The sequence below is a fragment of the Budorcas taxicolor genome, chromosome 6, assembly GCF_023091745.1.
Source record: "Budorcas taxicolor isolate Tak-1 chromosome 6, Takin1.1, whole genome shotgun sequence".
NCBI classification, from domain to species: Eukaryota; Metazoa; Chordata; class Mammalia; order Artiodactyla; family Bovidae; genus Budorcas; species Budorcas taxicolor.
The window spans coordinates 37,478,048-37,492,681 of NC_068915.1; the positions used below are offsets into that span (position 1 = coordinate 37,478,048).

The 14,634-nt window shown below is 35.6% G+C and overlaps 1 protein-coding gene across 1 annotated transcript; it reads right to left on the reverse strand.

Moving 5' to 3' along the window:
• Positions 1-1,140: 1,140 nt before the first annotated feature.
• IBSP (integrin binding sialoprotein) lies at positions 1,141-11,680 on the reverse strand. Its single transcript, XM_052642053.1, has 6 exons — positions 11,627-11,680; positions 11,482-11,532; positions 11,309-11,386; positions 7,191-7,256; positions 2,195-2,368; positions 1,141-1,626 (listed from the first exon to the last, which is right to left on the reverse strand). The coding sequence occupies exons 1-6, from the start codon at positions 11,678-11,680 to the stop codon at positions 1,141-1,143; spliced, it is 909 nt and encodes a 302-aa protein (XP_052498013.1).
• Between the last annotated feature and the right edge of the window lie 2,954 nt (positions 11,681-14,634).

Below are 14,634 nucleotides of genomic sequence, written 5' to 3' on the forward strand. Positions count from 1 at the left end.
AGATAGGCACACAGAAATAGAGATAAATGTGGCAAAATGTTAACCATTGGTGAATCTAGATGCTCATGTACTAGTTACCCAACCTTTCTGAAGCTTGCTTTTTTTAATAATAAAAAGTTAGGAGATGATGCGTTGATGTATGTGTAAGAGTTTTCTACCTCATCGCACCCCTACCCTACCTAAAAGCAAATCAAATAGGTATGGGGTTGCCAGAATAACACAGGACATTCAATTAAACTTAAATTTCAAATAATAAATCACTCATTTAGTACAAATATGTCCCAAATAGTTCACAAAGGCCAAATATTGCATGGCACATACTTATACTAATGAGTTACTCATTATTTATCTGAAATTCAAATTTAGGTATCCTACATTTTTATTTATAAAATCTGGCAAGTCCAATAAAAGCTGTTTATCTTGATATATATGGCTGACCCTGCCCACAAACATGTCAAAATCTTAGTCAAGTTCATTTATCCATGAGAAAATGTCTATAGTCTTTCTGAGTTTTAAACCATAGCAAAAATAAACTTTTGTCCTTTAGCTGAATTGTCCTCCCTCTGGTCTCACCTTTTTCCATCCTGAATCTCTCATTTTTCTTCATAATTATAACACATCTGAAGGGTTGCATATTTATTTGTGATAAAATCCATAGATACAATATACATACAGGTCACATAAAAATACATGACAGTGATAATTAAACCTAATATACAGTGACAGATAGTGTGATTAAAGAACTGCACATTTATTGTATACAGTGTCACTAATGTTAGTGAATCTAATCTCTTCTAAGAAGCAGCTCTTGCACAGAATATGTTTTAGCAGTTAGTGGAAACACATTAAAATTACTATTTATAGGACTACAACCTCAAAATACTTAGTCACACATTATCTCATGCATTGGTTTACCACTTGATGAATGGCCCTGATTTACGACCTTTCAATAACATAGTAGGGAAAAGCAATAAGAAGCCCATTACTTGCAGAAACAATTATAGAAAACCACTTTGGAACAGTAGCACCATTCCATATTATAAAATGCACATTTGTTATATTGCACCTTCCTGAGTTGAACTTTGAAAACGGTAGCCACACAACATCCCAGAAGGGGTGAACTCATCCCAGTCTGGGCCTTCACTGGTGGCTGTAGTAATCTTGACCATCATAGCTGTCATAGCCACGCCCTTTATAGTAGCTATACTCATCCTCATAGGCTCGATAACTGTCCCCACGAGGATCTCCATTCTCACTTTCATAGATTTCATACCCATTGTCATACTCGTTGGTGCCTGTTTGTTCATACTCCCCAGGGGTGGTGGTTTTCCCAAACGGTGGTGGGGTGGTCCCATAGACCTCCTGGGGTGGGGTTGTAGATTTAAACCCGCCATTTGGAGAAGTAGTGGTCTCCCCAGCCACTGTGATTCCTTCTGTACTTTCTTCTTCGCCTTCTTCCTCTCCGTTATCCCCACCACTGCTGCCATGGCCATTGTCTGCCTCTGTGCTGTTGCTGCTGGTGCCATTTATGCCTTGCTCATTATCATCCACTTCTGCCTCTTCTTCTTCCTCTTCTTCTTCATCACTCTCATCCTCTTTTGTAGCCTTCTTTCCTGTAGCCCCAGCCTATAAGGAAGAGTTCGAAAGAATCCAAATCTAGGTGTGAAAAACATAAAACTTAAGGCCATTGTTTCATCCAACACAAGCTTTCTGTACTGACATCTTTGTACTACATGTAATTTTGAATTGAAAACAGTTTAACTTACAAAAGAACTGGTGGAGGTTTTAAATCCAGAATGAATACCTCTGTCATTGGATGCTGATGGAGAAAAAGCCACTTGATAAGTCTTTTCTGTGGGAGATGCTTCCTATAACTTTGCTGCCCACTTTCTCTGCCTTGGAGACCTCTTCCCAGAAATGCAATGGCATCTCTCAGCACTTTTTATCCATTGCTAAGACGCTTGGCCTTAGTCTTCTGTGACAATGTTGAAAAGTCAGTGTAAGAACATGGGAAGAGATCTTGCCTGGGAAAAGATCTCTCCTTATTTATTTGTAAACAGGGATATTGCACCTGCTCTTACTTTTTCATCAAGTTAATGAGGAAAATATAAAATACTGTAGGTATAGTGTCAGGATAACCTCGGACTTCAGTAAAGAAAGGAAAGCAGACTGAACATTTTGGAGGAATTGTTACCTTCTTGGGAAGCCGGATGGCAGCTAGACCTATGTGTCCAGTTCCAGGTGTAATCTCCTCTCCATAGCCAAGTGTGGTAGTGGAAAGGGTGCTGTTCTCAGCCTCTGATTCTTCGTCTTCATTTTCATCAGAATCTTCATTCCCTCCATTGTTTCCTTCTTCATTTGAAGTCTCCTGTTGAAAATGTCCAGAGCAAGAAAAAATTGTTTTAGCTGAAAGTTGACTCAAGATTTGTTGGAGTCATGAACCATTATTGGGAAAATAACAATGGCTGATGGTTTCCCTCAGCCATCTGGTTGCCCAGTGTTGACACCTCTGCTTCCTCTTATGCCAGTTGCAGTTCTCACTGCTTGGAATTCAAAGTATTTTCACCCTATTTACCTCACAATGGTGTGTTTTAGATATTTCTGTATTCTACTTAATCAATTCAAAATATTTATGTAATAATTACAGCACATCTGACTATATGGTATCATACCATATATAGCTTAGGCTCTTGAAGTCTTATTAATAACTACAATGACATAACAGTACATTAATTATTGTATTTGCTGACAAATAAGCTGAGAAATTTAGACTTATTTTCTTATTCCCTAGAGCAGCTTTGTAAGGTAAGATTATTACTTACACTCTTTAGAAAAGGAAAGTGAGCTGAGATAAATTAAATAATTAACGAAAGTCTTATGGTGAATGATGAAAGTATATCTTTCTAACTAAAAGAAAAATTGAGCCCTTTTGTTGTACCATGATGATTTTTTGATGAGGAGGAGGATTTATGTGAATTGCCCACACTAAATCTAGGATGTTTTTATTTTAAGGAATTTGTTTAAATATAGAACCTCCTCTCTTCAAACAAGTTAATTGCATGTCTTCTGTACTATAAGAAAAAAGAAGTGAATGTATTTCATTTACTTTCAAGAGTATTTAAAGAAAAAGAAATACATTAAATTCAAACTCCATCTGCTAACATATAAGCCAGTTCTGAGCTATGTGCAGTATTCAAAAGATTCCATGATTTTTCTGTGAAATGAAGAAACTGAACACTCCAATGAATTCTTACTGATGTATTATGTTATTGTAGGAAGATGTTTTCTAAAAATCACTACTCCTCCATGAATATTTTTATCATCTTCAGTATTTTACTGTTTTGTCTTTACTCCATGTTGTTAGGCAATAAACTGTTGACTGAGTTAATCTCCCAAAGTAATTCATAGCTAGTATTGAAAGTCAGGAATTCATACACAGAGAATTTATTTAGTTTAAATGAATACTAGAAAAGTGAATTTATTTCAATGCATTTTAAAATAGATTATATGTTAGGATAATTTTAACTAGGCGTCTTATATTTTAAGACTTCAAAACAAACAAACAAAAGCCACATTTAGCTTTTCTTATTACTGAAACAAACTATGTCTGTTTCAAAGATATGTAAATTTTACTGTTTCAGTGAACGCTTGGGACTACTAGAGTCCACCTCAAAACAGTCTCCAAGCTAAGTTTGTCAAATATTCCACAAACATCATACTGTTTATTTACTTTTTCATGTTTATATGCTTTAGTCCAAGAGACTAAACCTTTTAGGGAAGAAAGAGGAAAGCTCTTTTGGGTAGGAAAATATATGATTGGGTCCTTCACGCTTGTTTCACAAATGAAAAAACTGAGGTCCAGTGGGACAAATGACTAGCATGAGGTCAAAGACATGGCAGGTCATTAGCAGCAGGGTTGTGACCACAGACCCAGACTCCCAATTCGCAGGATTCTCTATTTTCTCCTACAACACACTTTCTTTTTCTGGTACTTTATTGAAGGTTGTCCTGCTGCAATGACTTAAAAAGGAAAGTAGGTCAAACTTTTAATGGATGGATGTGTGTTAGTGGCTCTGTTTTCAACTCATGTTCAACTCTTTGCAACCCCATGGACTATAGCCTGCCAGGCTCCTCTGCCCATGGAATTCTCCAGGCAAGAATATTGGAGTAGATAGCCATTCCCTTCTCCAGAGGCTCTTCCTGACCCAGGGATCAAACCCAGGTCTCCTGCATTGCAGATGAATTCTTTGCCATCGGAGCCACCAGGGAAGCCCTAGGCCTCAAATATCTTTTTGAATAGAAAAATTAGCAGTCATTTGTCCTTGAGTGTGTTATTAACCCACCAGAATGACTAAAATGACTGAAAGAAACATGTGCGGATGAGAATGTAGAGTTGATGGGATGCTCCTATATGGATAGTGGGAGTTTATATTAGTATCTCAGCTGTGGGAAGCTATTGGTGACGTCTTCTCAGGGTGAATATATGCAGACCTTTCAACATACACATTTCATGTCTAGGTAAAGTGGCCGCCAGAAATGAATGCATGTGTTCACCAGAAGGAGTACTAGAACATTCACAGCAGCACTCTTTGGTCACAGGCCAAATCTGAAAACTCCTTAACTGCCCATCAACAGGTTAGCACATTGTGATACACAGACATGATGAAATACTGATATTGAGAACAAATGGTTTACGACTACAGAATCATATGAGTCAGTCTCTGAAGCTGAGAGTGAGAGAGACTACATGTAAAAGAGTATATGCTGCATGATTCCATACATATATGTGTGTATATGAATGAAACACAGAGCCAAAAACAATCTTTCTGACAAGAGTCATCCTAGCATTTGCCCTTGGTGGGGGCTGGTTAATGAATGGAATGGAATGCAATGCATGTGCTGCTTTTTCTATAGGTTCTGGGTAATACTTACAGTGTTTGATTTCTGAAATTTCAATCATCTACAAACTTATGATAATTGTGTTATGTATATTGAAAGTGAAAGTCGCTCAGTTGTGTCTGACTCTGTGACACCATGGACTGTATAGTCCATGGAATTCTCCAGGCCAGAATACTGGAGTGGGTAGCCTTTCCCTTCTCCATGGGATCTTCTCAACCCAGGGATCAAACCCAGGTCTCTAACATGGCAGTCCGATTCTTTACCAGCTGAGCCACAACGGAAGCCAATGTGTCAATAAAACTTTTAAATATGAGACTGGATAATTTAGGAGAGGGGGAAAAAATGTATGATCATCAAGTAGAAAATAGGCCCAAGCACCTGTTCCTGGGAATACAATTCCTGGGGACTCTGTATTTAACCTAAATTGCCAATGAAATTTTAGAGAAGAGATGGGGAAAAAAGAAGTTCTAAATTCTCTTCAGGATGAAAGACTAGAAGTTTTATTCACATCGCTTTCCATTATCACTTTGAATGAATGGTCTTTGGAGCATTTATTCCTCTGAAGTTCTAAAACCAAGCCACCAAATATTGACTTGGCACTAAATATGTACAAGAAACTGAGCTGGGCAGCGTGAAGAGATGCAAAAGAGATTACAACACTGTTCATCCTCAAAGCAGGGGCTGTAACCTGTGGTCTCAAGTGTCCTGGATCACGGGGAGTTTGCAGAGAAGTTCTGAGAGGACTAGAAATGTTCACAGACTGTTGGGAAAATTTGAGTAGGTGAGATTTCGTCAGAGTCCTGAAGGACTCTTGATCTTCCTCCATCCCCAAACACCATTACAACAAATGAACAACCATTGCCAAAAGGTATGCAATCCAATTGGGAAATCTAGTTGGTAAGGCAATTTTACAGTCACTGTACCGCAAACAGCTGTAGTTAAATGGATTACCCTAGCTTAGTTCTTGTGTAAGATTAGTATGTGGAACTCCAGGCAATGGGTGGCATTTTTACTGGTAATGGCTTGACATTCTTGTAAGGTCTTCCTTTAAAAGCTATTGGGTTTAAATTATGGTACTGAAAATGTTATTTTATGGTTTAAAAAATTAAACTAATTATTTGTCACTTTTAAAGTTCCCACACCACTTTGTTTTCAGGATAGTAGACATTTATCCATGATCCATTTTGGACTGTCATTGTCCCTTCATAAATAGCACCTAAGAATACCTGAATTTAGAAGGTTCTCATACCGGTGGATAGCTATAATTGACTATCCAGGAAAATGTACCTAAATAGTAGTTTGCATGGGCAAGGATGTCAGCTGTAAACATGTTAGTACAATTTCCAGATTATGTAGATGAATTTTAGCCATGAACTACACTAATTTGTAGTACTGTATAGGAAGATATTTCTACATCTTGAGTATTTGCATTTCTGCAAGGACATGAATTTTATTATTAGACAAAAAGACATATGAAATTCCAATTAAAAAGAACAACCCTACTGTGTGAGTCAAGAAAGGCAGATGAGGCACTTCCCTGGTGGTCCAGTGGTTAAGAATCTGCCTGCCATTTCAGGGGACACAGGTTCCATCCCTGGTCTGGGAGGATTCCACGTGCCACAGGGCAACTAAGCCCATGGGCCACAACCACTGAGCCTGCTCGCCGCAACAAGAGAAGCCACCGCAAGGAGAAACCCGAGCACTGCAACTGGAGTAGCCCCACTCACGACTAGAGAAAGCCTGCACACAGCAACAAAGATTGAGCACAACCATAAATAAATAAACATTAAAAAAAAAAGGCAGATGAATCACAGTAACACCGTAGAGAATCTAACTTTCTTATACTACCCACTCATCAAATTGAATTTTTAAAGTTCGGTCCTTATAAACTTCGTGCAATACATAAAACAAGTATTGCACTAAGTTTAGGATTATTAGGTATTTATCTTTTACCATCACCCTCTGTCCATCTATAAATGTAAATAATGCTTTCTTCCTTTTTTCAGAATCAACATTTCTTCCACTTAAAATGGAGATACTTTTGTATTCATGTACCACTTACAGATAACTTTAACCCCAAACTGTAATAGTGTTTTAAACAGATCGTTTTAGTTCATTTTAATTTGAATAATACCCCCCTTCTCCAAAATAGAAGACTGAGGGCAGTTGGTAAGCTGGCAATGGCTATTTGCTGAGTCTAAGTTACAGGAAACTAGTTTCCTATTTATTTATTTTGTGCTGCCTGGTTTGTTATGGGAAAAAAAAAAAAAAAGACTGCAGAAATTCCTTACCTCTTCTTCCTCCTCCTCTTCTGAGCTATCACCATTTCCATTTTCTTCAGATGAGTCACTACTGCTCTAAAAAATATGTATACATGAATTCATACACATATGAATATATGTACATCTATATTTATTTACTTAGAACAGTTCTCAGCTACTGTGAGAAAGATATGAGGCGACTAGACATATACAAAATGAGGTTAGAGGAAAAGGGGAATTTTACAGCGACCAAGATATGCTTTGAAATACTCCATTTTTAACTTCAAAAGTATTAACAATATGTTGAAACATTTTGTATGTAAAAACTAGAGCAAAGAAGGGCAGAATGACTTAGCTCTGAGAGAATGAGAGGATTATCTAGTCTAATTTTTTTATTTCACAGAGAAGGAATCTGAAGCTCACAATGGCTGAATTCTCCCACCAGTTAAGGCAAATCTTAAGCTATAACATAGATATCGTTGTTTCATTTTCTTTATAGAATATGAATGAAATGATAATTAGACTTATTACAAAATATAAGTTGTTGTGTGCTAAGTCGCTTCAGTCATGTCCGACTCTGTGCGACCCTGTGGACTGTAGCCCGCCAGGTTCCTCTGTCCATGGGATTCTCCAGGCAAGAATACTGGAGCGGGTAGCCACGCCCTCCTTCAGGAGCTCTTCCCAACCTAGGTATCTAACCAGTGTCTCCTTTTCTCCTGCACTGCAGGCAAGTTCTTTATCAGTAGCACCACCTGGATGATTTTCTTAAATGAAGTGCTCTCCTGGTGAATTTAAATTAGACTTTGACTTGAAATTAAATTTGCATATAATTTTAGTACCTTTTAATCTAATTAAAGCCATTCCTAAATTGAAGTGTGTGTGCTATAAAACTTTATGAGAGAAAAATTCATACAAGAGATATAAGTTATATAAGAAGAAAAATTAATTTACCTATTTAGGAAATTTATGAGTACCATTTCTCTAGAATGCTCAATATTGAATGAGAATAAATTAAACCAAGCAATCTATATAAAAATAAAAGTTAATGAGCTTTGCTATGTTTTTAAAAATATTTTTGTATTTATGTATTTATTTATAAACAAATATTTATGTATATTTACAGTTCTTAGTCGTGGCATGTAGGGCCTAGTTCCCTGACCAGGGATTGAACGCAGGCCTCCTGCATTGGGAGTCCAGTCTTAGCCACTAGGCCACCAGAGAAGTCCCAACTTTGCTACTTTTTAAAAGGAAATGCTAATCCCAATTGAATTTTCCTTCTTTTTCCGCAACCACTATTTCTCCTTGGTATAAGTAAAAACCCAACATAAGATTCTATCATCTTCTGCCCTGCAAGTTTATCTTTGATTCTGGTGACTTGTGAAGTACGGTGGGTCTTAGAAAACATAGCTATAGAAGAACCTTAGGGTGAGAGATTAGTTGAGGGAATATTTATGTCCCAGTACTGCTCAGGTCTCTGCCTGTTGGGCTCATTCTTCAGGTGGCCACGCCATACACCCAAGGAAAGGAATGCTTCTCCCCTTGAGCCAAGAATAACCTTGGGTGGAAAAGAGAACAATTAGACTGACTCTTCCACTGCCATGACCTTAATGGCTGTGCTTTCCCCTAGCCCAGAGGTGAAAAAAGCATAAGGTTCTATTGAAACTATTTCTATTTGTTAGTTAAATTATATATAGAGAGAACAGCTTATTTGTGTAGCATATTTTGTCTCAGCAGGAGTGTTTTTTTAATGTAATTAAGATTTATTCAATTTTCATACAACAGCAGGATAAAAATTCTATTCAAGTTCCCATAGACTATAAACCAGGAAACTCTGAAACTTATCCAGGGACATAAAACAAGGTACAAAAATTTCAAGGTACAAAAATTTCAAAGGTGTTGAAATCATACTCAGTGGGAGTGTTTCCATCATTTTACAAGCTTCCTCACCCCTAGCTTCCATTCTACTTCAACTACATCACTCTTCAATTAGTATTTAAGGACAATTTAAAAACTGCTTGAAATGCCTTGAAGCCTCAGCATTTTTTTAATTTTCCTTTCTTTCAGTGAGGCCTTATTACCAAGTTGTACTAAGTCCTACAGATCCTTCTGGAAGTCTTTCATATACTCCTTCCAAACTCTATCCTTACTGGATTTATTCAATGCCAGAAGACACATTCCAGGTGTTGTACTGATAATCAGAATTATAGCAAGAGAAGAAGTTGGAAATAGGGGCAGTTTTTCCACGTCAAGTACTGTGATAACTGAGATGAGTCTGATAAAAGAAATATAAGATAAAGTCCTTGCTGTCTAAGAGTTCACACACTAATCAAACCTTTTAATCATAAAAAAAAGTTTCCTCAATTAAAAATGCTTAGGGTATTAACCTTATTTATACTTCCATTTCTATAGCCAAGCAGATAAACTGCATATTGGTATTTTGAAAATGATTATATATAAACAAAGATTCCACCTGAATAGAACATGAATTTCGAAGTCAATGAAGCTAAATGATTTGGGGGGTGATAATCTGGGTACTAAATACTTAATAGACTTAAGAAAATGAATAATTAAGAGCTATGGAAGCATATAAATAGACATGCAAGGAGAAACATCTTGGAAATCAAACTTTGTAAAGTGGAACAGTAAGTAGATCATCGATACTAGCTCAGACTGTTAGATTGTGAGATATATTTTATTGGATTCTATTTTACTTAATTAATTTAGTTTTTCTTTTTTAAAAAATTTTTGTTGGAGTATAGTTGATTTACAATGTTGTGTTATGAATTCCATTTTAAAACAACTCTCTTATTTACAAATTCTACATTGCTTGAGATAGACCTTACTGCATATAGTCTGTAGCAATTTTGAATATTAAAGATCTGCTTAAAAATCTATGAAGTTTGGGTCTATCAATAAGGAAAAATATAACCTTTCCTAATATCTTTTCAGTGTGGACATTTGAATTGGACCACATGTATATATCTGTAAAAATTTCTAGATAGGAATATCTCTAAGTATATGATATTTTAGAAAAGTTGAGGAAGTGGTCCAAAATTTGAATATATTATCATTTAGTTTAAGAAAGACAACGAAATTTCAAATGAGCACTGTTATTTATGGGCAAACCAAAGAATGGAAGGCAATTCTGAAAACCCACAATGCTTGTATCAACCATGCTCATATTTCTGCGGCTACACACATTCCCCATAATTATTATGGTGCTAGAAATACTTTAAAATGATCATTTCCTATCATTGTATGAGTTAGAAATGGGTTAGCTCAACATATGGCAGGATGTTATGCCAAGCCACTGTGCTGAGGCATAGTTTTCGGTGTCCTGACTGCTTTTAGTGTCTCAGAAGTCCTGGGTCAGATGGTGCATAATTGGTGCCCTGAACCCAAACTGTATAGTAATAAAAATAGCACAATGCTGGTTTGTTGTCTATTTAAAATCAGCACCACACCCTCTAGTTTTCAGAACCCTCTTCACAGGTAGTAACCCAGTATAAACAGACTCTTATTTTTAGTGGTTAGTTATTTTTTGTATGTTTACAAATTTTAAGAATGTTTTGTTTTTCATACAAGTTTTTTAGTTCACTTCATGAATTTCTCTCTTTCCTTTGCATTCTTGAGCCATTCTTATTCTAGTGAATTACACAGGTCAAAGGTTAAGAAAATCTTCAGCAAACCATAGATTATCAGGAATTTTGTAATGGTCTTTGTTGTTTATGAATTCATTTCCCCCTAAATTAAAGGACTACATTATTGGATATGAAACAGCTATATGACAGTATTGAATCTACAATAAAATGGCAGTTCGTGGCTGCATCACTGACTTAAATGTCAACAACTGATAAAATTGTCCACTTTGTCAGTGAATTAGTCAAAACACCTGAACTCGATCTTCCATGGTGTGTGCTTTCATTATATCTTTCTAGACTGGCCCCAAATGAGTTTATTCTGTGTGCGTGTATAGCTCTGCTTTATAAGAAAACTTGGGAATAAACTTTATTATATTAAAAACAGACTGCTTTAGCAAGTGGTCCTTCTGGCTGAATTTCAGTGAGAGTTGAATTTAGGTGTTTTGTAGTTAAATTCAATCCCTTTTCAATTATAAGGAGTGAGAAAAAATTAATTTTTATACTTACTTGAACTGCAAATCGTTTTAGAGCAGGATAAAAGTAGGCATGCTTATAAAGATAGTATCGGGGCCTGTACTTAAATACCTGCATGAACACAATAAATGATATATTCATATTTCATGTACAATAAATCTAGAGTAAGTGTAGTCAAACCAAGGAATTATGCTAAAATTAATTACCCCATTTTCTTCAGAATCCTCTAATTTGGCTCTTCGATGCAAATTTTTCATCTGTTTAAAAGAGCAATCAATTACTATATATTCTCTCTTTAATATCAAAAGACAAAAAATGGAAATAACTATAGGTTTTTAGTAAAGAACTTACGGAAAGAGCACAGGCCATTCCCAAAATGCTGAGCAAAATTAAAACCGTCTTCATTTTGGTGATTGCTTCTGGAATTAATGAAGTGGTTAAGTTAATGAGTAAAACTAAGAATGTACCTTTTCTTCACATACTTCACATACTAGGGGATGTATTTAATTTTCATTTTTTGTCCAATTAAAGTTTTGACTAGGACCAAATTTCTGCTTTTGTTTTAAAATTGTTCCTTCTATGTAAGTGGTAGAAGATAGACTTTATCCATCTATTTGAATAATCATGAGTTCCATATTTGTTTTTAACCTATCTGATCTGACTTGTAAATGAATATCCATTTCATCACTGACAGAGTTTGAGTGTTTAGTGTGTTTCACATTGGGGTGAGGAGGCCTTATAATACCATTAACATGGAACGCCAACTGGTGTAGTTATGTGACCTGTTTGTTTTGTTTATAATTAAAAACTAAGGGAAAATTTGAATACATTTTAATGATTACATTTATGCCAGTTATCCTACAGGCTCTTTCCAGCATCTATATAGTTTTTAAACTAAAAGTTTGTTTGTACTATGAAGACTAAGAGCCATTTTTCCATGGCTATCTTAGAATACTTGAATTTTTATGTGTGTGAAAAATCCATGATATGTGAAATATCATTCTCACAACGTGTAGCACCCTAACATCCATGTTTAAGGAAAAATCTATGAGAAAAGTTATCAGAGTTCATCTTGGGATATCAGAGGCAAATTTCCTCAAATTACATTGTTCTCCAGTTCCATTTAAGCTTATAATCACTGGTGTGATTGTTATGGAATGGACGTGGGCCTTTCCAGGGTCAGGGTGATAGTCATGTCGATTCTATGGAGGAATAGAAGATGCAACTCTCAGAATAGGAGTAGTTTTGTAAGCAGTCATGGGGTTTGCAGCCTTGCAAAGATCTCAGTTCCACACAGATTTCTCACAGGCAAAGGAGAGCAATCATGAAGTCCTATCCTAATTTTATTCTGTTTGATAAAAATCCTAATTTAATAAAAGTTGAACAAACTTTGCTGAAAGCCACCAACACACTTAACTGAGAGAGATCTCCTCCAGAGTGACAGCTTTGGCAATGTTTAAGAGCAGTATGTAATGGTGATCAGAATTTCCCCATAAATACACTGGGATAAGTAATATTTAAAAGGTATGAAATCCATGTCATATACTATATCTGAAAATAGATTCTACATTTTATCATCACTGGTCATGATTTATCACATCCTTATTGAGTATCTGAAGCTAAAATAAACATTACACAGGGGAAGGGTAGAGGCCTGGAAAAGCTGTCTTGCGTCCTCTGTCACCTGTCTTTGTGATGGAGTGGGTCTTTGATTTTGTTGCTTGTTAACTTGCTCACAGTCCTGTCTACTTTAGTTCTTGATGGCCACATGAGAATAAAGAGACTTTCCCCTGAAGGGGACTTGTCTGTTTAAGAAGATTTCATTGCTATTGAGGTTCTCTGAATAAGACTTTGAATTTGGCCATTCTTGATGGAGCCCACCAACAAACAGGAAGATTACTGCTCTGTAGCTTTATGAAAAGAGTTGGAATAATCACAATATCTTAAAGAGCTAAAAATGTAAATACATAGAACTGTAGAAAGATTTTGGAGTATAAAATTTCTCATAACAAACCTTAAAAACAGCTAGATGAAAATACAACAGGAATAATATAAAAAGAACCAAGTGACTCACCTAGGCAGCAATCGGCTGCCTACATAAATCTCATTTTATTTACTTTGTGATTCATCAAGAGCAAAAGACCTCTATAGTGCCCACTACTAACCCAGACAACAATTCAAAAAATTTTAAAGGATTGTTTTGATAATCTAATTGCAAGTTTTTATTGGGAAGAGTATGATAAACTAACAGCATCATCTATTTCCCTAGTACTATGCATTTTTCCATTTGGATTTTAGAGCTATAAGATGTTAACACTTTGAAACCAAATAAATATTTTGGAAAATATTGTTTATAACTGAAGTACAGACTAGGCAACTGATGGAGAAATCAACATACAACGAGGCACATTTATAAATGCAAAATAGAATTCCAGTTAGGTTACCTTGAATGCATTAGAATGAGTAAAAACAGTTATCTGTAAGGTACAGAGATAGAAAGTAGAAAGCATAATTTTCTGGTTAATGTATATAATAGTAAGAGCTTATTTACAAGCATAGGTTAATAAACTTAGCCTTTTCAAAAGAATCTAAAACCTGAGGTACTAGTTTAATGATAAACAAGTGTTAGATTACATAGCAATTCTCTACAATGTGTTAATATCTATATTTAAATAGAATGTTCAAAACCATGCCCAGAGATGTGAAATGCAGAGTGTCTGATTTATAAGACAATGAAGTTGTTATATTAAACCTTACCTTTTGCAGTCCTGGAGTGAGAAGGCAGGCTCCCAGGAGTGAGTAACACAGATTGAATACTCTCTCTGCTCTCTCACTCACTTATTCACTTGCTCTTGTGGGCTATAAACTCTTTTTTGCCTTCCCACAGCCAATCACTGTCATGGCCAAAGTGATGTCAGAATGTGGATTCTCACCAGAAAACTCCCGAAATTCCACACTTTTTCAAGACACAAGCTCAGTTGAATAAACATGAACTGTGGTTCTAGTGCCAAGAGGTTTGCATTGTGGAATTTAATTGAAGGTTAAGATGAAGATGAATAGTTTGAGTTCTGAATATATATAAAAATATACTGGATTTGAATTAAAATAAATAGCAAGAGATTTAACTATTTAAAATTTTCATAATTATACAAATTTTCACTATGTTGAAAGGAAGGAAAACTTACTGTAATCAGATACAATCCTACATGATTAGTTTAGTTAAAAAAAAAGAAAAAGAAACTGAATAATAAAAGATCGGAACTAATAAGCAATTAATACTCTAAAATCAATTATTTTATATATTCAAATAGTGACTCATAAATTTGGTACAATTAAATGTCAGAATTTATAGACTATAT

Coding starts and splice junctions, on each gene's coding strand:
- IBSP (XM_052642053.1), bottom strand. CDS start 11,680: ATGAAGACGGTTTTAATTTTGCTCAGCATTTTGGGAATGGCCTGTGCT. Junction 11,533..11,626: donor GAATGGCCTGTGCTCTTTCC/GTAAGTTCTTTA, acceptor TCTTTTAAACAG/ATGAAAAATTTGCATCGAAG. Junction 1,627..2,194: donor CCATCCGGCTTCCCAAGAAG/GTAACAATTCCT, acceptor TCTTCCTTATAG/GCTGGGGCTACAGGAAAGAA.